Here is a 24,109-nt window from a genome sequence, read left to right as displayed (position 1 = left end):
AATAAAAATCAAAATGTTGAATTTTGACCTCATTATTGAGAAAAAAGTTCAGTCACTACCTTTTCATTTATTTTTTTTTTCTTTTGCTGGTGGACACATCAAGACAGAACAACAAAATCTTTTCAGTCCAGCAGTGACCAATAAGGCTTCAAAAAACATCAATAATGTACCAACATTTCATTTTGTTTTACCAACATTTCTAAGGGTTTTAGACAAATCTGAAAATTCGTGTGATTCATAAGTGTGTTGTGCTGCTGTGTCAGCTGTGACATTTTAGCAGATGGATTTAACAGACTCAGATGACAGAAAAGTCAAAGTGAATTACAGCTCTTCTTTTGTTTAAAGTCTGCAGAGCACTGTTGTCTTCAGTCCTCTCACGGCTCTTCCACTGACCCGGTCTGATCTCTTCTCAATCTCTTAATCTCTTGAATTTCCCTCGGGATCAATAAAGTATCTATCTATCTATCTATTTTAACCTGAGTTCATCTTGGTCTGAAGCAGCTGCTGGACCAGAGTCCGGACCTCCTTTAGCTCAGTTCGGATAGCCTGAAGCTCTTGCATTTGCAGGTTCTGGTTCTGCTGGTTCTGGTCTTGAAGCTCATGGTTCAGCAGGTTCTGATCCTGGTCTGTCTGGTTTCTGGGAGAGATAACACCAGACATTAGAGACCACCAGCTCACTCAGAGTCACAGATCAGCTGCCCTCTTAGTTTTTTTCACACATACAGGAAACAGAGCATCTGTTGGGGACTGTTTTCAGCAGCATAAGAATCAACATCTAGTACTCTGAGTACTCTGAGTGGGTGAGTATTTGAGGCAGCAGGACGGTGTGAGACTTAGTCCCTGAAACCTCAGCTGCATCAGTACTTTATGCATACCTGAAGAGTAACTGGTTTGCTCAGGAGCTCAGGAGCCCCACATGACAGTAAACTGTTCTCTTATTGGTTATCATTTGACTCACTGATTCTCAGAAGAAGCTCCAACTGTATGCACGTCCTTCTGCAGGACCAGGAACTGATCCAGAGTCTCCTAAAGGACACACACATACATGAACACACACACACACACACACACACACACACACACACATATATATATATATATATACATCTTCACCTCCTGAACTTCATTTTACATAAAAACACATTTTCATTCATCTTCACACACTTTGATCTGTGCTGTAATGAGGCCCATTTCGTCATGGTAACGGGGGTTTGTGATGTTGTCATCATAGGCATCAACCAGTGGTGCGCAGTGACTGGAGATGTACTGGTTGTCATAGAAACGGCGGAGGAAGGGTATGGAGTCTTCCACCTGCAGGATGACGGCAGCCTGCTGCATCACAGCATTGGCCTGAGAGTTATCATGCACCCTATGTGTACAGGTATGCGCACACACACAAACACACAAACACACACATATACATACAATCATTCTGTGTCAGCAGCAGTTCAAACTCATGCTAACGTGAGCACAGCCGCTAGTCCGGTGTGACTCGGGTTTATGCCATCTCTGTCAGTGAATTTGTTGTCAAACGCTGTCTCACTGTAACTTAATCTTTCATTAAAAGTGCTGAGTCAGATCTACTCTGAACATTAGGTTCACCTGGTGTCTGAACTCTGACTGGAGCTCTGCAGCAAACAATACAATTGATCAGCCCTGGTGGGCTGAAGACGTGTGTGAGGAGCAGGACAGGTGTGTCCTCTGACCTCTGGAAGGTGTCGGTGAGCAGGGCGATCAGAAGGTTGACACACAGGATGGAAGATGCAGCCAGAAACGTCCCACACAGCAGAGGAGCCATGACATCGTCCACCTTCTTCATGGCAGCGTACTCGTACTCGTCTACCAGAGTGATGCGGTACAGACTGTACAGCAGGCCAGAGACAGACTGCATGCTGGGAACTGAGGACGAGCCTGAGTGGGCGAGGGGCAGTTATATTAGAACACAGCTGCCCACAGAGAAAATGGTGCAGATGTTTGACATGAAGTCTACCTCGTGTTGTTCAACAGTGACAGCAGCTTTGAGGGTGTCATGCCTGGTGTTTTGGTTATGCTTTGTTTTTTGATAGTCCACGTGCCCTGTTTCATGTTTGTCTCTCATGTGTTTTTCATGTTTTATGTTCAGGTTTTGGTCACGTCTTGGTTTTCTGTCCTTTTGTTTTTGAATGCATGTGTCATGTTTCTTGTGTTTCCATGTTTAATGTTTGAGTCCATGTGCCATGTTTCATGTTTGTTTCTCATGTGTTTTCATGTTTTATGTTCAAAGTTTCTGTCACGTCTTGGTTCTCTGTCTTTTGGTTTTTGAGTCTTGTGTCATGTTCCATGTGTGTCTTGTGTTTCCATGTATAATGCTCACAGTTTTTGTCATGTCCTGTTTTATTTTGAAAAGTGTCACTTCCCCTGTGTGTCCTGTTTTCAGGTAGCTTTGCTTTTGGTTTTCTTGATTGCTTTCTCCCTCCTAATGTGTGCCACCTGTGTCTCGTTGTCATGTCTATTTAGTCCTTGTCTTCCCAGCCACCTTTGTCTGAGCGTTCGTTGAATTTCTTGAGTTCATGCCAGGAGGTTTTTGCCTTGCCTTGCTTTGCTTTGCCTTGCCTTGCTTTGCTTTGCTTTGCTTTGCTTTGCTTTGCTTTGCTTTGCCTTGCCTTGCCTTGCCTTGCTTTGCTTTGCTTTGCCTTGTCTTACCATGCCATGTTTTGCCAGGAGTTTTTTGCCACAGTTTCTCTGCCACAGTTTTTCTCAGTTCCCTTGACACAGTAAGTGTGCTTTTTGAGTTTTGTTAAATAAAGACTTATAGTTTTTGGACCTCTACCTCGCATCACTGCTTTTTTGACTCTGCATCGGGGTTCAGCCTTTTCTGTGTCAACACAGCCAAAAATCAAGCAAGTATAACAACACAAGACATTAAAAGCAAGCTAATATTACTGACAAGTCCAGCAGTGCTAAGTCCAGCTCTTACAGACTTTTATTTTGTAAAGCTCTCACCAACAACTGAAACCAATCTGACAGTTACTCTCATCTGTCCTCTTGCTCTGTCACTATCTGTTTTTCCTCCTCTTTGCTTCCCTGGTCAACATCTTCTATGGTCTCTTTGCTGTCATGATGACAGTAAAGGCTGCAGATCCCAGTTATGTGGCCTGCATGTCCAGCTTCAGTCCTGCTGCTCTTTCCGGCACCGCTCCCTACCAGCATTCTGCACTGATTCCCCCATCTCCTGGGCCTGAAAACCTCCTCCTCCCAGTGTTGTAAACTCCAACCGTTCGCTGCAGTCCCAGCTCTCAATCCAGGCAGAGTCAGCTAATAGGACTGCTAGCTAACTAGCTGACAGCAGCTACAGCTTAGCAACAGCTAGCATGACTCTGGTGACAAGCTGCATCCTGTTTTCAGTTCTTACATATTGTATCTTTAATGAGATAGCTCACCATAAACCTTCAAAAACCTACCAGGCATGCCAGAGACAGGAAACAGGAAGTCTCACACTCTGTCTCTCTCTCTGCCTCTCTCACACACACACACACACACTGACCTCCAAACATGATCCAGAAGCTGCAGGCATAAGGAATAAAGATCTCGGCGTAAAGGAATAGGAAACACATCACGTCCCCAACGATGTTTCCCAGCATGACAATGAATGGACCCATCAACCTTCACACACACACAGACACACACACAGACAGTAGTATATTAAAGCTGATCAGTGAAGGGGTCTGCCAGGTTCTGGTCCTCTGAATTATACCTGATCACACAGAAGACAGACAGGTGAGGAAAGAGACATACAGGTGAAGACAGAGACAGACAGGTGTGGTTATGTCTCAGTTACTGAAAGAAGCTGCAGGTGAACATTCTGTAGAGTGAGATGTGTCTGCATCAGAGAAGATCTTCGTTTGGATGCCTGATGACCCTGAGCTCTTCTGTTGTCACGGTAACGGTGAGGTGACGTAATTGCCCCCACCTACACACATTTACCCGACAGGTTGTAGTGTGTGTGTACCTGAAGGCTCTGACGTGCTTCATCAGTCGCACCCACAGGAAGATGATGGTGAGGGAGAAGAAGCGCAGACTGATGGTTTGAAGGAGGACAGACGGACTAAACACGTCTGCCATGTGGACGCTGAAGGACACTGTCAAAAGACAGTAGACCAGCCAATCAAACACATTCCTGTGAACACACACACACAGGTTTGTCTTGCTGTGGAAGGTCTTTCCTGGATCGCCTGGTCACCTGTCCGCCTCCTGTTCTCATCTGTCCACATGTCGCACACAATTTACTGTTTCTGTGTCAGATTCTCTCTGAGTTTAGTTGTTTGTTTTTATTTTCATTCCTGCTGTTAGAGGGAACCTGACATTTAACTGTCAACACCTGCAGATGTAGAAGTTATATCTTAAATATTGTTATATTATGACTTTCTATTGAGAAAAGCTTCATTTACACATAAACTGTGTGTGCGTGTGTGTGTAATACCACAGGTCATGGCTGTAAGGTCCTCTCGTCCTGTGAATCTGTTTGTTCTGATCCAAAAGGAAAACTTTTTCCTGCATGCACGTGCACACACACAACACACATACACACACACACACACACACACACACACACATCAGAGGTTGACATTGTGGACGCTCTGTACTGCCCCCTTACTTTTGGACAGAGCAAGCTGTTCTCACCGTTCCCAGTCCTTCTCATAAACACTTGATGTTTCTTACCTGAGGCCACATAGGATGTGAACAGCACAGGTCGTCATGGAGACGTCGCTCCACCCACTGCTGCCACAGACGGAGCTTTCTTTTTGAGCGCAGGATGTCCAGCACCTCCCTCAGCACCTCCTCCAGAGTTAACAGAAGTGCCAGGACCAAGAGGAGGACACGCCACCAGTCCTGAGAAAAACAGACACACAGACAGAGAGACAGGTAAAAGGGTAAAGACAGACAGGTAGACAGACAAGTAGAGACAGACTGAAAGGTCACCTGGGGGAGGACATAGCGATCAGGTGAGTCTTTGCGAACAGACACAGAGATGGCGACGGTTGTCCAGGAGACATTGAACAGGAAGTTGAGGATGAGAAGAAGCCATGCCCCCAGTCTGAGAGGAGCACAGACAGACAGGACAGCTAGTGAGTTCTCACCTGAGGGTTCAATGAAGAAGATAAGTCAGACCAATCAGAATCAGTTTACCTGCCATACAGTTTCCATTTGACCTGGATGAGTTTGAGGAAGACTGGGTTCATGATGAGGTCCAGTTTCCCTTGCTGCACCACCACCTCCAGCTGGCAGCACATACACACAGAGCAGAGGTGGTTAGTTTACCTGAGCTACTAGCTGGCTGTCATGTCTGTCTCTGTGTCGGTACTTTGAAAGTCCATCAGTGTGTACATGTGTGACCAATAAAAATGGTTCTGAATCTAATTACAGAACTTACTGGAGATGTCGGCTCACTGACGACCTCTTCTACAAAACACAACAGACAGTCAGCCAGGCAGTACTGTGTCATGAGTGGAAGTACGGTCTGTAACTGATATTGGTATTGCAGTAATATCATTGGGCCTGTCAGCTTACCTTGCTGGGGGGTCTCAGGTGAGTGTTGCTCTGGTTCCAGCAGGTTCAGGTAGTAGTAGTGCCGTCTGGTCATTCTGTCAGTCACATGGAACTGACCGAGTGCCAGTTGGGCCTGAACACGACATACAACCATCAGAATCATGATTTACCCTGTTCTGTTCTGTTCTGCTCTGTCTGTTCTGCCTATTCTGTCTTTTCTGTTCTGTGAAGTCTGTTCAGAGAACAGAGAAACAACGATTTTGTAAGGACTTATAATGACTTTGTTTTGAACCAATCTCAGCCCTGCTATCTGTCAGTAGGTGGGACATTGTTACCACTGGACTCATCCGACCAATCAGAGCAGTGATACAGAGCTGTCCGTCAGAGTCCTTCACCCCTGCCTCTGCCCCAAGCTCCAACAGCACCCGAGCTGCCTCACTACGCTCTGAAAACACACACAGACAGCGATGAGCTTAGAGACAGTACTGACACTTCTGACCCTGAAGAGTCAGCTGCAACCCTGCAGTGTCAGTTGTGTCCGTGTCAGTAATCCCAGTTGTAACACATATCAGTAGTACTGTCAGTCACTGTCGGTGGTGTCAGTGAGGATGTCAGTAATGATGTCAGTAATAGTATCAATGGTGACGTTGGTAGTACCCAGGTTGGCAGCAAGTTGTAGCGGTGTTCTCCGTTTGTAGTCGGTGCAGCTGATGGAAGCTCCAGCCTGCAGCAGCAGTCTGATGGAACCCACAGCATCATGTTTGGCAGCGTAGTGAAGAGGAGTCTGCTGGTCCAGAAAAGTCCGGGCCTCTGGATCAGCTGAGAACACACATAATTCATCACATATTGATAAGGATCTGCATGTCTGGTCTGACTGTTCAGCAACAACAGCTCCCATGAGTGTGTTGATTATTTTCTCTTGATTAAAATGAGAAGTTGTTAGATTCCCCCCAACTCCACAAAGACCTTTATGGCCTAGCAGGAACTGGACCATCTCCTGGTAGTCCAGTGCTGAGGCCACGTGAAGTGCTGTGACTCCAAACTTATCTGGCAGGAGGAGGTCTGAGCCCCTGTCCAGGAAGAACCGCATCACGTCCACATTCCACGCCCTGGAGATCTGAACATACACACTGCAAGTTCACCAACCAGACACACAAGCACCACAAATAAAACTTTAAAATGTACAAATAAAGGGAAATGTGAGAAACCAGCTGATGCTGTATTCAGAGAACATCTTAAAGGCTTAGTTCACTCAAATCCCAAAAACCTGCAGTGTGGATAAGTGAGGGATTAGTGTTTGTTTTTCCAGTGCAGTAGTTAGAGTATATTTCAGTAGTCACAATACAAAACTATCCAGCAAACTGTCAGAAGGAAACATGGTCTGTGTTTAATTACTTTAACATGGATATGGGTTGTGTTCAGTACACCTGAATGGGTCATAATTGTGTTGTAGCTGTTTTGCAACATGTTACTTTATGGGTCTTTATAGTATTCTTGATCATGTCATTACTGTGACATTGCATGTTTGAGATGTATTTAGTGTTTGATGTGTTGTGTTTACAGTTGTTGTCTTGTTGTCTGTGTGCTGACCTCGTGCAGGATGGTCTGTCCATATCTGTCAGAACTGCTTGGATCAGCTCCGTCTGAGATCACCTCATCCACAAACTGAAGGTCCACCTGAACAAATACAGAAAAAGGTTTTCTACTCTCATTTGCTCACCTGACTGGTGTTAGGCTACTGTGAAAACTTCCAGACTGGCTTGATATTAAACTAAAAACCAAACAAAAAAACAGCAGCCAAAGCTTAACCACAGTTTTAAATTAAATAATCTAAAAAATCTGCCACATTGATATGGTACAGTATGACACAATGCAGCGTCACCTAGTCAGTATTACCTGGTCAGTGTTACCCGCTCAGCGTTACCTGGTCTGTATCCTGGTTGCTAGCAGCCAGCTCTCTGAAGTGATTCAGCAATTTTTTATTCAGCTGTTGGTTTTCATTTGCTCCATCAGTTTCATCTCTCCACTCTTCATCACCTTCATCCTCAGCCAGACCTCTGTATTTTGTCCCCAGCGGAACACCTGGAAAATAATCACTCATATTAGAACTTTAATAAATCCAGACCTGATGAACTAACTGAAAAAACACCTGGGCTGTGTGCCACCTGAGAGTTTTTTCCTTCTCTGCTTCCAGCGGCCACATGAATACGATGTCCACTGAGCTGCAACCTTCAGTGCTGCTGACACCGAGGATCTGGACCCCCGAGGACATCCCGAGACCTGAGGACACCAGTAAAACCACTGTGACTGATTCAGTTTGATGTGTATAAAGTGATTTTCAGGTAACATGATGACGTTTTTGTGTTTTTAGTGGCTCTCAGGAGTGAAGGTGGACCAGTTAAAACTTGGTGAAAGAAAATAGGCTTTTAGTGTTTGTTTCATTCTGTTGGGTAAGATGGATAATGGATGAAGTTTATTGTGTCAGTTTTTATTTAGTCATTTCTTATTTGAGAGCTTTTAGCTGCTTTTGTTTGAACTTGTTACATTTCTTTAAATTAACTTTGATGTTCTTCTGTCTTTTGTTCGTTGGTTTATAGATATAAACTTTGTTATGATTATTGTGAAATACATTGCTGGCGCTCATGAGTTAAGCTCCACCCGGCAAGGACTGCTAGCAGACTGAAACAGACACTCACACTCACCTGGAATGTGTCAGGGTTCTCTGCCATCTCCAGCTCCAGTCCAGGATTCTGTACCCCCATTAGACCAATACGGGCTCCCCTCTTCATCCTGGTTCCGCTGAGCTTCTGCCCACCAGGTCAGAACTCCAAACTGATGGACCTACCAGACCTCCAGACTCCAGTTGGACCTGTCAGAACTGTTTCCAGACAGTGTCCTGTATCTTCTGTTGAAATCTGTTGGAGAACTGTCTCTGAATCTGTCATCTCCTCTTGGTCATGAAGGAATGAGCTTATCCAGAGCCTCACAGGGCGATTCTTCAGCTACTCAAAACGAAACCATAAATCCATCTGTAAGGAACATTTACCAGCCTGCTTCCCTGCTCAAAGGTTTATGGTTTATCTTATCAGTGGGTGGGGCTGGAGGGTCCAGGTCCAAGACCTGAAGAAGATGAAAATCAGTGACTGAACAACATCAACAGAAACGACTTCACAAGTTTAATGTATGAAACACACACACAAAGAGCTTCCTGTCAGGTAAGATGGGCCACACCATCTATCAATCAATAACTCCGACACTGATACCGAATCAATTTTCAATCTGGCCAAGACCTTATAAGAATTAAAGTTCAGTAAAATAAAGTCTTAAAAGACACAAATAAATTAAATATTTTGAGCATTTTTTTCTGAACACCTTTATTTATTTTTTTCATTTTATATAGTTTGTTCTGCAGTGGGTATCAGGACATCAATCCTCTCTGTCTCTAATATACAGTAAAATAAAATAAAAACAGCTCAAATTTAATTTAAAATTCGATACTGAAAATTGGGGCGCCGCGGTGGTGCAGTGGTTAGCACTGTCGCCTCATAGCAAGAGGGTAAGGCCCCGGTCTGGGCCCTTCTATGTGCCTGCGTGGGTTTTCTCCGGGTTCTCCGGCTTCCTCCCACAATACCAAAAACATGCACATTAGGTTAACTGGCTGCTCTACACTGCCCCCTAGGTGTGAGTGTGAGAGTGTGTGGTTGTCTGTCTTTGTGTGTTGGCCCTGCGACTGACTGGTGACCAGTCCAGGGTGAACCCGCCTTTCGCCCATACTCAGCTAGGATAGGCTCCAGCCCCCTTCCCGCCCCCTGCAACCCTGATGGATAAACGGTATAGAAAATACATGGATGAAGTTTGGATCAACATTAAGTGCTGATCATTAATGCTCTAACTGATACATACCTGCAGTAAGCTAATGCTGTGATGAATCTTAGAGGCAAAACATTTATTTTTTCTTTCTTGTTAAAAACATCAGTTGCATGAATGCAGATTTTCCTCTAATAAGGACAAAGGGTTTCCTTCAGAATGAATAAAGTTCTGTTCTGGGGGCAGCCGCGGCCTAGAGGCGGCTTGTGATCTGAGGGTCATCGGTTCGATTCTCCCACCGGACGGGCAGGAAAAATTTGGGTGTGGTAGAGTGATTAATGCGAAAAATGCCCCCCCCAACCCCCCCCCCCCCCCCCCCCCCCACCCCTCCATTAGCCAGCTGATGTGCCCTTGAGCAAGGCACTTAACCCCCAATATGCTCCCCGGGCGCTTGATGCTGCCCACTGCTCCTGTGTGTGTTTCACTGCATGTAATTTGCTGGGTGTTGCATGTGTGTGTTCGACTAAGGATGGGTCAAATGCAGAAGACGAATTCAGTGTGTGTATGTAAAAATATATATACTGTTAATAAAGCTGATTCTGCTTCTTCTTCTTCTTTTGTTTCCCCTTTTAAACAAAAACTCTGAACCACAATCAATCAGATTAATAAACTTTTTTAATAAATAAGTATTTTTATTGGACAGACTGCCAGAAAATGAACAGGAAACTCAAAGCAGTGGCATACTGATTACATGACTGATTACACTGATTACATTTTAAATCTCTTGGCCAGCAGGAACCCCAGTAGCTGGACTTTCAATAAAGTTCTAATATTTCTGGCAACAAAAAAATTCTACATGAAAACAGATATAACATCTATAAATTAAAATGTCTTTAAATTATTACTGCAACATTGATAAGTACACATATGGGGTATTTAAAACCACATATTCCACAATCCCCCGAAGCTGTTTTTTTTTTTTTTTTATCAATGTCTAACATCAGATGGTTGAGCAGAGTTGGTGGTTTGATTCCCGGCTTCTCCTGCTGAACTAAGCTGCTCTGTGCGTGCGCGTGAGTGTGTTTTATCCAAACCAGTGGTTTCCCATACACTCTCTGTTCCAGGTGACTCCACAGAGCCAACACCACTCTACTCTGCACAGGGGACACTGCATATGCATACAACCACCTGCAGGGGGAGACAACACATTCATTACACACAGCACACAGCAGAGCAGGAACCAGAGTCTTTAGTTATCAAGCTCCTCTACTACGGAACCATCTTCCGGTTTCGGTCTGGGAGGCAGACACCCTCTCTATGTCTAAGAGTAGACTTAAAACTTTCCTCTTTGATAAAGCTTATAGTTAGAGAAGGCTTAGGCTGGCCCCTAGTTATGCTGCTATAGGCTTAGACTGATCTCCCATGATGCACTGAGCTTCTCTCTTCTCCTTTAACTCTCCTTTTGCAAACATTTATGTCCCATTTATGCATATCACAAAGCTGGTTCATCAGAACTTATCTGTGTTTCCTACCGTTTCTCTCCACAGGGACTGAACACTGAGGGCAGGGTTTAGTTGACTCCTTCAGGAGGAGCAGGGAGGCTTGATCCCACCTCCCTCTCAGAGATGCCTCCTCGTCCACCAGAAAACCCTGAGGAGCGCGAGGACAGAAGAGCAGAAACTGTTTTCTTATTTTGAATCAGAATCATCAGAATCAGAATTCCTTTATTTATCCCAGAGGGGAAATTCTGTTTTTACAGACATTGCACTTGCAGTTTTCCCAACCAAGAAAGGAAGTGAAAGATATAAAATAGGATAAAAACCAAGATAAGTATAAATCTAAAAATACAGGTATTTACATGTGTACATATATACATTGTATATATAAAGTAAGTGTGTCCGTCACAGTGCAGAGTTTAGCAGTTTGATGGCGACAGGCAGGAATGATTTCCTGTGTCGCTCTGTGGTGCATCATGGGAGTCAGAGTCTGTGGCTGAACGAGCTCCTGTAGCTGATCAGCACATTGTGGAGAGGGTGAGAGGGAAAGTCCAGTATCGTCCTTATTTTGGACAACATCCTCCTCTCAGACACCACTGTCAGAGAGTCCAGTTCCTCTCCCACAACATGGTGGCCTTCTTGATGATTCTATTGAGTCTGTTAGTGTCCCTCACCCTCAGGCAGCTGCCCCAGCAGACAGCAGCATATGTGATGGCACTGGACACCAACAAATGGTACCTGGGCGTCCACATAACGGACGACCTCACCTGGAGCAACAACACTTCCTGCCTCATCAGGAAGGCACACCAGCGCCTCTACTTCCTCAGGAGGCTGAGGCGTGCCGGACTGGGGAGTTCGGTCCTGACATCCTTCTACAGATGTGTGGTGGAGAGCGTCCTGTGCTCCTGTATCACTGTGTGGCACAGCAGCTGCTCTGCAGAGGGTGGTGAAAGCTGTACAGAAGACTGTGGGACACAGCCTATCCACCACCACAGACATTTACACCTCCAGGTGCAGGAAAAGGGCCTCCTGCATCATGAAGGACCCCACCCACCCCTCACACAAACTGTTTGCCCCTCTCCCCTCAGGCAGGAGGCTGCGGAGCATCAAGAGCAGGACCACCAGACTGAGGAACAGCTTCTTCCCAGAAGCTGTGAGACTGTTGAACTCTGGAGGTCCTCTGTAGCCCCTGCTGCCAAACTTTGCACAGAACTCAAACTACTCATGTTCCATTGCACTACGGTCATTTTGCACTACCTTGTCAGCCATTTGCACTACTGTTTATACTGTTTACACTGGTGTTTATATCATCTACTGTTTTCTCTTATATTCCCCTGTTTTTATATTATATAGGGTTGTGTATATTTATATTTATTTTGTTAGGCAATTGGGCTTATACTGGGACCGGGGAAACTAATTTCGTTCCACTCATGTTCTACGTGTGTGAAATGACAATAAAGCTCCTTGAATCCTTGAATCCTTGACCTCACATTTCCCATGACGATAGAGGGGAGACACGGCTTGAACTTCCTATTCATAAGCCTCCGCTGTTTCAAAGCTTCCCTCTTCCTCTGTAGCTTTTTATTTCCCCTGCATCCCCTGTGAGTTTTGATCCAGCATTCAGCAGGGATTACTCTCGGTGTTTACTCTGGAGCGGTGGCCAGCTTCAGGTCCAAAACGGTGAACAAAGTCAGGAGCGTCTGTAACAGGCTACACACGTATTGACGCATGCGCACTATATCATTTTTCAGATCTGGAGATTGACTCATAAACTAATAAAAAAATGCTGATCTTCACAGCTAATAATAAATAATTATTCATATTAATTTGTCAGCTGATCTGTTCAGTGATTGGTCAGCTCACCTGTGAGGCTTCACCTGGGGGCAGGACTGGCTCAGTGTGACATGCTCCTTCATGGTAACCCTCCCTGCACTCTTTGCAGAAGACGAAGCCACAGCCAAGCTGTCTGTCGCACTCCACCCTCCTGCTGTCTTCAGGTGGGACAAGCCCCGCCCCACAGCCAGGTGACGGACACATCACACCACCAGTCATCAGCAGGCACTCCTCCGCCCCATACTGCAGGTACCGCCCATACTGAGAGACAGAGAAACAGATCTCAGAGCTCTCACCCAGACTTCATAACAGAAACAGACGGCTGGTCTGGAGTCAGTCGGTCAAGCCAGATCACAGAGTGTCATGTGAACATAAATAACAGTTTAAAGCGGTTCAGTTTAACATGGAGTCCACTGCAGAGGCAGCACCGTGCAGCAGTAATGGTAATAGCAGTAATAGCTCACTGACATGTGCAGTGTCCTCCTCTATTAGACAACACTGCGTAGATGTTCATTGAACGAACATTGGAATCAGTCAGTGAGCCTTCTTGGGCAAAACTGTGTAATGAAATACATTTAGTGTGATGTAATTGAACCGTTTTTTTTCTCTGTTTGAATAAACATTGAATCAAAGAAGAAAAACAGAACAACTGAATCTAAACTTTTGAACAGAGAAAATACACACCTGATCATCTCCCAAAATCCTGAAATGATGCAGCTCTTTAATGAGAGACTCGACGCAGCCCGCTGAAGACACAAGCAAACATTTAATGATTATTTATTTACTGTATTGATCACCTGACTGAAGCAGATCCTACCGTGACATAAATTTGATGTGATGATGACCTGAAGAAATTAAGGATGAAGACCAAAAGAGGAGCTGATGACACGTCTGCCCGTCCTGGGTGAGGGATCCCTCCTCTGTTGTTCACTCTGAGGTTTCTCCCAGTGTTTCCTGTTAAAGGTTCTTCTGGGAGTTTTTCCTCAGTCGATGTGAGGGTCGAAGGGCAGAGGATGTTGCTGATGTTATATTAAGCCCTTTGAGACAAACTGCTTGTAAAAATGGACTGTACAAATAAAGTTGTCTTGTCTTGTCTAATTCGATAGTGACAGTGTGTGTGTGTGTGTGTGTGTGTGTGTGTGTGTGTGTGTGTCTGCAATGAGGATTAATAAAGTTAGCAGCTTTAATTCCAAACACACTCAGATGAGTGTGTTTATAGTCACTGCAGTCACGTGACTCAGCTCAGGTTCAAACAGCAAATTGATTTTTAATTAGCAGGATGATATCAGGATAACTGTGACGTCATCATCATCATCACCATCAGTGGAGTCATTATGGAAACTTGAAGGTTGTACACAGTAGCCACAGCCCAGACGGATGCTATTGCACTAACATCACTCAACAGTACAACAGTCACTACACACTGTGTCTTACCAGCACACGGCAGTGTGTAGCCAATCACAGGATGGTAAACAAACTGTCGCTCGTTTAGTCGAGTCTGACAGTAACGACGGAAACATTCGAGGCAGATCACATGACGCTCTGAGCACTGGAAGACCAGGACCAGGTCCCTGAGAGGAAGACAAGCAGCGTTACATTGGGTATGTTTCTCTGTGTTACTGTGTGCACTACAGTGTGTTACACTGTGTGTGTTACATGATGTCAGTGCAGGCGATACAGGGGACGTCTCTGCTGTTGACCATAATGAGATCCAGGGCGACGGAGAGGTCGTCCTCAGAGGTTGGATGGGACGCACACTTCATGTAGAACTCCTGCATGTGCACACACACACACACACACACACACACACACACACACACACACACCAAAGACATCAGTTAAACAGCTCGAACAAACAGACACATTCAGAGCTGTGACATCATATTAGACAGCAGCTCCGTCTACTTACTGCTTCGTTGCCATGACAACCATCAGATTGACACACACCATGGATACGACCTCGGAGGAGAACATCATCCCAACAGGATGGACCCTGAGACGATGAGAGACAGATTCATCATCGCCGTTGTCACGTGTGCTTGTGTGTTACAGAGCAACACTTCAGCCTTCTTGCTTTCTGACACATAATGGATTTAATAATTATCTGGATTAAATAACTCCAGATGAGAACTTAGGTTTTCAGCTTTTAACAGGAAGGAGAATAAATTCATCTCTAACGGCCATCATGTGACACAGCTGGCTGCATTATGAACAGTGAAAGCTCTGCTCTCACCCTGCTGTGTGTCAGTGTTGTCTGCCTGCAGCTTCTGCAGCGAACTCTCAGTTTTCCTGGCTGGATCGACCTGCAGCTTTTGCAGTACACAAAAAAGGTGCTGCAGGTACGCATACCTGCACACACAAGTACACACAGTAAGAGTATTACTACTAGTGACAGATGACAGGAGTACTGACAAACTGTTGCAGAACAGATTCTGTGGCTACCTTTCGGACCTGCAGCCTGCATCTCCTCTCTCGCCGCCTCTACTCCTCCAACACCTCCTCCATCACTTCCTCTTCTTTCACTCCCATCCAGAATCACGGCCAGGTCAGAGGAGGTGGAGGGGAGGCGCGAGGAGCTGAGGTCCAGCCTGGTCAGACTGTCCTGCTCCCCTTCCCCTCCTCGAGCCAGGCGCTCCTGTAGGAGGAACATCTGGGAGGGGGAGGAACCTGATGGAGGGAGGACAACATGGACGGTACTTTGCTCTGGGAGGTCACAACCCTGGGAGGAGGAGGTGATAATATTCAATATGAAAGGATGGAGTGACCAAGAAGAGGGAAGGACTCCTCCATCCAACTGCCAAACTGATGTCACCTGCAGTGTGGTGGTGCTCCTCAGCTCCCTCCCAGCGAACAGGACCCTGAGATGCTCTGGTTGGACTCCCTGCTGACTTCCTACCACCTCCTTCAGCTCAGCCACACTTGCCTCCTCTTGCAACTCCACCACAACACCTGGACCAAGGTTATACCGCACAAACACTGTGAGACACAAACAGGCAGCAGGTCAGGTGACAGGTCAGGTGGTAGCATTTGTGTACTTTTATTACTGATACTCCACATGAGTCAGTTCACAATGAAGCTACAGAAGAAGCTGATAGGGCTCCTGGTGCAGCAGGACATCAGAGATGCTCAGTGCTGACGCTGAGCTGACTGACATAAAGAAGAGAACAAACAAAGAAAGTAAAATAATAACACAATATTAACAACAATTATAGACAATAAAATACAATTTAAAACAGACAATGCAGTTGTGGTCAGAGGGAGTAAGCCAGTCTAAACTGATGGGTTTTGAGTTTGGAGTTCCAGAGCGGAGCAGCTGAATGCTCTGCTCCCCATGGTAACAAGGAGGGCAGGGGGGACAGCAAGATGGAGGGAGGAGGGGGATCTGAGGGTGTGGGAGGGTGTGGTAATATGGAGGAGATCAGAGAGATATGACAGGGTGAGGTTGTGGATGGCTTTAAAGGTGAGGAGAAGTATTTTATAGTTGATGTGGTGAGTGATGGGGAGCCAGTGGAGATGTTAAATGGGTGTGATGTGATGGACAGAGCAGGTGCGTGTTATGATACGGCTGAATTTTGGAATTTGTTGTAGTTTATGCAGGGTTTTTTGTGGGAGGTCAAAGAGAAGGGAGTTGTAATAGTCTAAACGGGAGGTGACAAGGCTGTGAACAAGAATGGCAGTGGAGAGAGGAGTGAGGGAAAGACGGAGAGCTGTCAAGAATGACCCCCAGGCTCTTTACGTGAAGGGAGGTGGAGATGGAGGAATCATCAATGAGAATAGAGAAGTTATGGGCTTTCATTAATGTGGATTTTGTGCTTGTCAGAAGAAGTTCTATTTTATTGCTGTTTAATCTGAGGAAGTTTGAGGTGAACCAGGATTGGATTTCAAGAAGGCAATTGGTGAGGGAGGAGGGCGAGAGTGTGGAGTTGGGTTTGGTTGAACAGTAGAGCTGGGTGTCATCCGCGTAGCAGTGAAAGTGGATCTAATGTTTATGGAAAATGTGACCGAGGGGGAGAACGCAAATGGTGAACAACATGTGAGCCCCAGGACAGATCCCTGGGCACACATGCACACATGTGGTGACAGGGACTGGGTGGGAGGTGAGTGATTTTAACTGAATGAACTGAGTGCTGGCTGAAAGGTATGAATGAAACCAGTTGAGAGGTGTGTTTGTGATGCCAATAGAGGAAACTCTGTTCAGAGGGAACAAAATGCACTGGGAACAGGTCTGACTTTCTGCCAGCAATGCGAACCAAACTTCTGCTCCGGGAGTACAGAGACCGCATGGCCCTTATGATACCATAGTACTACAGAAATCAGAGGAGTACAGGTGAGGAGGAAACAAATCTGGGGGTTTTGTGATGTTTGTAAAGAGGGAGAAAAGGGCCTAGCCCTAAAGGGCCAGAGCAGTAGATGGATTTAGAAATGCAGTCTTTGTAGTGGAGAATATGGTTAGAGTACACGTCCTTGTGCACAGTGAGACCGGTTTTCCTGTAGAGTCTTTCAAGTTGACATCCCTTAGCTTTTAACTGTCAAAGAGTGGGAGTGTACCAAGGTGCAGAGAGAGTAAACAAAACAGATCTGGTTTTGAGTGGAGCAAGATTATTTAGAAGGTTATGGAGGCTGTTGTTGTTGTAGTGTGAGAGCAATTCATCTGGGATAGAAAAACTGTCAGCACCGGGGAGGCTGTTGACATTAGAGGATAGATTGTCCAAGTTGAGGTCCTTAATTTTACGGAAAGTTATAGTGCATGGAGGGTTGGATTTGGAGAGTGAGAGATTGACACTGAAGGATAAAAGGATGTGGTCAGAGAAAGGGAGGGAATCTGCTTTGCATCCAACAGGTGTAACACCTGAGCAGCAGATTAAGTCCAAAATATGCCCTTTAATATGTGTAGATAGATAGATAGATGGATATACCTTTATTGATCCCAGGCTGGGAAATTACAGTGCAGCAGCAGCATTACACCCAGTGACTGTATCATCGCTGGGTGTGGGAAAAGAGTTTGGAAAAGTTAACTAATTGCTGCAGTCCAAAGCTGTCCAAACTGGATGTGAAGTCTTTGGTGAGAGTATTATTGACACTGTTCATGTGAATATTAAAATCCCCCAGAAGTATTATGTTTGGTGAGAGTGTGGAGAGGTGAGTCAGGAAAGCAGCAAAGTCGGTTATAAAATTCTTGTTAGGCTTTGGTGGGCGATACAGGGTGGCTACAATAGTGGGAATCGGTCCAGAGAGCTGACATACAGTGGCCTCAAATACGTGACAGACAGAAGCACTCACAGACGCTGTCCTCCATGTCTCACAGCAGATTATCTCAAGACCTCCTCTTCGGCTGGAGTCACGAGGTTGAGAGATGTGAACAAACCCTGGAGGTGTAGCATCATTGAGTGGAGTAAGGTCATTTGGCTGCTGCCATGTTTCAGTTAGACACGAAAAGCCCCTTATTCTTGAGTGAGCGGATGTTGAAAAGACCGAAGTTGACAGTAGTGCTGCTGAATTTGACAGCCATGTTAGCCGACCTAGCTAAGCGGGCTAACACACTGTGATAAGCACGGAGACCGGTGTTCCTCGGTGGACATCGAGCAGTGGACCAGAGTGATCCGACGGGGCTGGATCTGTTGCACTGGAAGCCCCAACGGGAGCCGCGGTGAATGTACCTCTGATGTCAAGGTGCGGGTGCAGGAGCAGGGCCGCGAGAGGCGGCCCGTGCGGATGCAAGCGGAGCTTTAGAAGCTCAGCGGCAGAGTACTGGATCAGTGCTGTCGATGGATGGTGGATGGAAGACAGGATAGTCCAGGCGAGCAAGCCACACATAACTAATCCACATAGGCGGAGGCTAATTTAGCGCAAACACAGTCAGACACGGATGTAAGCTCAGATACTATAAAAGGAGGACGGGATTAACGAATGGTCTACACATAGATAATTGAGTCCCCACGCAATAAAATTAAAGCGTATTTAGTGTTCACTCAACCGGAAACAGGAAGATTAGCATGTTAATACATTTTATAGAGTATATTAATATGTTACTCACTACTTTTTCAGGAAATGCTTTTATATGCTAACTCAAGTAGTTATTTTGATGACTACTTTTATTACTACTTCAGTACATGTTTTTGCAAAGTAACAGTACTTTTAGTTGAATTCAGTGTTTGACTATGCTACCTGACAGTATCTTCACTTGTACTGCTCGGACTACAGGAAGGATACTTTCAGATGTGACATTGATCAGATTACTAATTAGATTTTCATAGTAAGTAAACCCGCTTGTTCTCAACCAGCTGAACACACACAACCAGAATCGTCGGTAGAACCGCGGTACAGTCCAGTAGAACCCGGTAGAGTTCCTGCAGTAGAAACAACCAGAACTCACCGATCATCGTCCTTCAGGCTCCATACATGTTTAAAGTCTGTCGATCGCGGTGCATTCTGGGGACTGTATTCCTGTATTCTTTCACTCAAACGTTAACGTCGTTGTGTAAAACAACAGCACAGTCGCGCAGAAATGACGACATGATGCAGCGCCGGAAGTGAGAATATCTATGAATTTTAATAAACTTGCTTTTCCTTTTTTCCTCTTTGTGCTTTTCCAAGCGTCACCTCGCAGTCAAAATAGTGGCACAATTGTGGATTTTCTCTGACAGTGAAGTCCCGGTGTGTTTCCGGCTTGTGTGTCCATATGACGGAGAGTCCGGACAGCAGCGTCCTACCGCGGACACCGACCGGCGGCACAGGCCCGGTGGTGGTGAGAGACACGATCACACCTGTCACACACCTGCTGTCCTCAGCGTTTACCTGCCACAACAGCTATTCCTGATGTCTCCAGGTCGATAATCAGATGTATTGATTAGTGAATTGCCTCCGCTATGGTCGTGATGTCACTTAAAAGTTGACGTCATGGTGAGCCGCTGACCAATAGAGACGAAAGAATGACCTAAACAATCGTCATTCTGTTTATGTCATTAAATACAGCAAGACTTTATTTATAGTCTTGGATTTGATCAAAATGACATCTAATATCAGTCAGTCAGTGATACGAAATACTAATATTATCAATTTTTACATTTATTCTTGCTGATGAGATGGTTTCATTTGTAAATATGAACAAAGTGCAGCTGCTTTTATTTAATATGAACCTGAAATGACGCGCTACAGGACGGAGAAGAAATGACAATCAGACACAGACAGCAAAAATTATTTATTAAGACGTGATCATCAGACTGATTAAGCAAGCAATGAACTCATTTTCTGACCTTTTGTTTTTCATCAATTTGAATTTTAATCACTTTTTACAAATTGCTTTAATTTTGTTTGACTTTGACTCATAATTCACGGAATTCAATCTCAGTTTATTTTACTGCTGAATACTGGTAATCAGATCAAGTTGTGTATGAATGCAGCATGTAATAAATATTATATGTACAATAAGTTTGATATTGAATTCTCTGTAAATATTTTGTTCTTGTTTTTCTTTTTGCTAATTCTTCACACATTCAAACCAGTTCAAATATACCATTAATATTATCATGGAAATATTAAAAAACAAAAAACAAAAACAATTTGCCACTGATGGAAAAGCAGCTCATTTGACCTGTGTGGAGATCTATATGTGAAAATTATATGCAAATCATGTACAAATCAGATAGACACTTGTTTGATTGTAGGTGAAATAAGACAACTAAAGACTTTATTTTATGTTTTAGTCCTGTGGTCAGCTGTTTGTTTCTCTTTGTGCAGTTTGACAGTCTTACCTGTGGAGGCACTGCAGGCCGATTCTCACCCACCAAAACCGCTTTTAAAAGGTTACATTCCACCAACTGAGCAGGACTTTTTTATGTTTGAATGCATTCTGTTTAAATCATGTTTGTTTTGTCTTCTAGTACAGTTACTCAAATACAATGTGAAAGTACTTGTCCGTGAGTATTTCCATCTTGTGCTACTCTTCCTACAGCACTTCTACATTTATTTGACAGTTTTTCATACATGAATACAGGAATAACTTCCCACACACGAGCCATTTTATTTCACAGTCGGACTCTAGTGCAGAACATTTACATTCAGACTGCGAAGGGAGCCAAGCACCACAGCTTGTTTTGCTGAGGTTTAGTGATGTGTTGACTGACAGTGGGACACACCAGAATGTCCCTCCTGCAGGTGGTGAAGGTGGAGTCGGGTGTGTCGGTCCTGACCACGTCACAGACCACTGAGCTTCATTTCCTGCGTTCGCGGGTTCAGGAGCTGGAGAGAGAGAAGGCCGAGCTGTTGGCAGAGAACCAGAGGCTGAAGAACATGCTGGTCCACGGTGAGTCCAGATCCAGTTCTCTGTCACCTCCTATTACAGCTGATCTAATTTAACCTGACTGGGTTTGATAAGATAAAATTAAGAGTTTATTGATCCCCAAGGGGAAAAGCCACACTGATATGATCCAGTTTGAACTAATCTGATCCTATTCATTATGCTGGTTTATGATAATGTAGTCTGGTTTCATTTGATTTTACTTAAACAGGTCCAATCTGGTTTAAATGAAATCAGCCTGGGTTAATATTGTTTGTTTTATTTTATGACATTTAATATGACTACATTTCCCAGAAATCCCTGGGCTCTTGTCCACCATGTGGCAGACATTGGGCCAAGCCAACAGTCACCACTCCATCTCCACGGCAACAGGCAGGAGTGACAATTATGCTCCGTATTTGCATCACCACCTCTCAACCAATCAGGACAGAGACCTCCACCCTCAAGTCTACACCCAACAGATCCAGGAGGAGCTGACTGGGGACATGTTGGAGTCCTGGGCCCCGCTGGGCTCTGAGGATGAGGAGGTGCCAGGAGGAGCAGACCTGGGCATGGGCAGCCACATGGGGGAGGAGGCACCGCTCTGCAGCCAGACCATCATGGAGGAGCTGAGGAGGAGCTGCTCCGAGAGCCAGTGTACTGCTGGACACGTGGACGACCATGTGAGAACACCTCTGATCTGGTTCACACTGAAACTGATTTAATCTTGTTTAGACTGGAGCAGATTGGACATATGTGGTGACCGGCAAGGTGCTCCAACTTTGTTATTTATGTAAAATGATCTGATTCAATCTGAACTGGGTTAATATGATCCAGTTTAAATCACTTTGATCTAGGTTAAACCAATCAGATTTGATGTCACCTGATCTGGCTTGTCTGTTGTGGTTTAATCTGCTCAGGTGAGCCAGGTGGAGGTGTGTCCGGGCTCTGGTGTTCTTTGTGATGTCCGCTCATGGCAGGCAGCCAATCAGGCGCAGTCTCCCACGGCAATGGCACGGACGCTGCTGATGGGTGTGTTTGATATGAACACTCTGATGAACAGTAACCTGCGAGGTGGACGGAGCCGTCGTCCTGCCTTCCAACCACAGCGCAGCGCACTTGACCCACACAAGATCAACGCCATCTTCAGTAGGTTCAGACATCCAACCAAAATGTTCCTCTAGTCTGACCATCTTCCTTTCTGACCATCTTCCCCTCTGTTTCTCAGATGCGATCTTGGCTCGGTTTCCTCTCGCCAAGAAAGGCGTCATAGGCTCTGGCATCAACTCCAAACTGTCTGAGATTCGTTTCCGTTCCCGCAGAGCCAATCGAGACCCTCGATTCTTCTGATGAACAGCTTGATAGCTCCTCCTACCTCACTTAATAAACAACTAACCGTCCAATGAGAACACAGCAGTCTGGAGCTGCTGTACCAATGAGCTGACAATTTAATTTAAACCTGTGTTTAGTTTCAGGTCTGATCTGGTTCTTGTGTCACCGAGTCAGTGATTCTGTTGCCATAGCGACCAGCTGATAGGTTGTTACGACCCAGTGACTGCCGACTGGACCTACAAAACATACTGCCACACATACTGCCCTTGTGAGTCTTCAGGTTCTCACAGTCGAGACAGACTTTGGTTTTTGTGCTGATTTTGTATTTTCATGTGTAACATATGTGTGTGTGAGACATCATGTTGTATCCGTAGATGACATCATCAACATCATGATTTGTCAGCACTAATAAAAGTCATGTTGAACTTCAGTGTGGATGTGAATCCTGTTTGTTTGCTCCTCTACCTCCTCCTCTCCTTCTCCACATCGTCCTCTCACAGCTTTACACCTCCTCCTGGAATGTCATCGCTTTTTTGTAAACTTTGAGTGTGTGTTTGTGTGTATGTGAAGCATCCATTCTGAAGCTCCATTTGAATATGAATCAGCTGTCGCTGGGCCGAAAACACCCAACACAAAGACATTCGACTTGACATTCTGCTTCACCTCCCTCCCTCCCTCTGCCCCCCCCCCGGACTTCCTGAAACAAGGCGTCCTCCTTAATGAAGACAATCTGCTATTCTTTCCTCCTGAAAGACGCTCTGAGGACTTGCAGCGATTGCCAAGGACAAAAACAAAGACAGCAAGCGGGGGAAGGAGGGAGGAGGGAGGAGGAAGACGGGGCAGAGGGAGGAGGGGTCAGACCTCTCCTTTTAGAAAACATGGAGGTCTGGACTCAACCCAGTCATCTGACAACAGACACAGATCTCCTCAAAGGCTGGAAGAGAAACTGAGTTAAATTTTAAAAGAGAGGAGAAAAGGAGAATGAGGAGGTGATAGGACAGCAAACTATGCGTTTCATCTGATTTTGATCATTGATGTTCTAGCAGAAAATTCAGTGTCAGCTGTCTTCACATCTTCCACTGTAAATCCACACACACACATACAAACTGATCTGAGAACAGTGTTTCAAACAGCAGTGAGCAGGGAAACATGAAAGGACGTTCACTTCGGGTGAGCTATTTCTTTAATTAAATCTCCGTCAGAGTAAAAGCTTCTTCTTGTTCTTCTGTTGTTTGTATCTCAGGTTGATTTGTGGAGAATCTGCTGGTTCATTAGTCTGGCTCAGTCCAGAACCTGGACTGAGACCAGGCAGGACCTTTCCCAGGACCTCCTCCATCCATCACACACGAGGAGGAAGTAGTCTGAATCTGTACTGAATGGGAAGAACAAATACTACAGTCTGAAAGGACTCAAAGTCTTGCATTTAAACCTTAGTTCAATATCAGTACTAACTAGTAAACTTTTATCAGTTGGTGTAGTTAAAAATACAGTATGCCATATGAAATGCAGTGGGGTAGTAATACAAAGTAACTTAATATAGAAATACTCAAGTGATGTACAGTTACTCCATCTTGTTCACCTTGTGTTATATTTAGTCAGCAGGCAGGAGGTTCAGGAGCAGGACTGATCCAGACTCAGCTTGGCCCAGAGTCCATCTGTGATGTCTGCACAAAGTTCAGGCTGTGATGTGTCAGCCAATCAGCAAGCAACAGACCGAGTGGATTCAGGTGACGACAGGAAGCAGAAAAGACTGCTAAGATTAATGAAAACGTGTGAGTGAAGGAGAAAATAGAAGAACATATGACTGTTTGTTGTAGAACATGGAAATGACATAACTACA

The 24,109-nt window shown here is 45.1% G+C and overlaps 3 protein-coding genes across 7 annotated transcripts; 1 reads left to right on the top strand and 2 right to left on the bottom strand.

Moving 5' to 3' along the window:
• Positions 1-176: 176 nt before the first annotated feature.
• si:ch73-193i2.2 (transient receptor potential cation channel subfamily A member 1) lies at positions 177-8,430 on the bottom strand. 3 transcript variants are annotated; one of them, XM_046402914.1, is made up of 18 exons: positions 8,229-8,430; positions 7,692-7,806; positions 7,451-7,608; positions 7,117-7,203; positions 6,184-6,643; positions 5,862-5,971; positions 5,548-5,659; positions 5,411-5,439; positions 5,167-5,258; positions 4,960-5,074; positions 4,699-4,869; positions 4,460-4,530; positions 3,989-4,156; positions 3,524-3,642; positions 1,707-1,911; positions 1,165-1,369; positions 959-1,026; positions 177-637 (listed from the first exon to the last, which is right to left on the bottom strand). In XM_046402914.1, exons 1-18 carry the CDS (start codon positions 8,313-8,315, stop codon positions 472-474), a joined length of 2,538 nt encoding a protein of 845 aa, XP_046258870.1. In that variant the 5' UTR covers positions 8,316-8,430; the 3' UTR covers positions 177-471. The 3 variants fall into 3 exon arrangements, with proteins under 3 accessions (XP_046258870.1, XP_046258871.1, XP_046258869.1); XM_046402915.1 differs by having other exon boundaries at positions 4,699-5,074; positions 6,184-6,345; positions 6,493-6,643; XM_046402913.1 differs by having other exon boundaries at positions 4,699-5,074.
• Positions 8,431-9,990: 1,560 nt separating this feature from the next.
• Positions 9,991-19,183, bottom strand: prkn (parkin RBR E3 ubiquitin protein ligase). 3 transcript variants are annotated; one of them, XM_046402221.1, is made up of 11 exons: positions 19,036-19,183; positions 15,475-15,638; positions 15,105-15,381; positions 14,896-15,011; positions 14,572-14,655; positions 14,319-14,434; positions 14,097-14,233; positions 13,347-13,408; positions 12,693-12,923; positions 10,866-10,983; positions 9,991-10,521 (listed from the first exon to the last, which is right to left on the bottom strand). In XM_046402221.1, exons 1-11 carry the CDS (start codon positions 19,040-19,042, stop codon positions 10,418-10,420), a joined length of 1,416 nt encoding a protein of 471 aa, XP_046258177.1. In that variant the 5' UTR covers positions 19,043-19,183; the 3' UTR covers positions 9,991-10,417. The 3 variants fall into 3 exon arrangements, with proteins under 3 accessions (XP_046258177.1, XP_046258176.1, XP_046258178.1); XM_046402220.1 differs by lacking the exon at positions 19,036-19,183 and adding an exon at positions 17,943-18,567; XM_046402222.1 differs by lacking the exon at positions 19,036-19,183 and having other exon boundaries at positions 15,105-15,329; positions 15,475-15,616.
• A 9-nt stretch (positions 19,184-19,192) lies between these two features.
• On the top strand, positions 19,193-22,699 carry LOC124066109. Its single transcript, XM_046402223.1, has 5 exons — positions 19,193-19,407; positions 20,817-20,964; positions 21,253-21,620; positions 21,858-22,086; positions 22,166-22,699. The coding sequence occupies exons 1-5, from the start codon at positions 19,342-19,344 to the stop codon at positions 22,285-22,287; spliced, it is 933 nt and encodes a 310-aa protein (XP_046258179.1). The 5' UTR covers positions 19,193-19,341; the 3' UTR covers positions 22,288-22,699.
• The last annotated feature ends 1,410 nt before the right edge of the window (positions 22,700-24,109 follow it).

This window comes from Scatophagus argus, chromosome 10 (assembly GCF_020382885.2).
Source record: "Scatophagus argus isolate fScaArg1 chromosome 10, fScaArg1.pri, whole genome shotgun sequence".
NCBI classification, from domain to species: Eukaryota; Metazoa; Chordata; class Actinopteri; family Scatophagidae; genus Scatophagus; species Scatophagus argus.
Note: the sequence above shows the minus strand (reverse complement) of the source record. Positions and strands in the feature narration are given on the sequence as shown.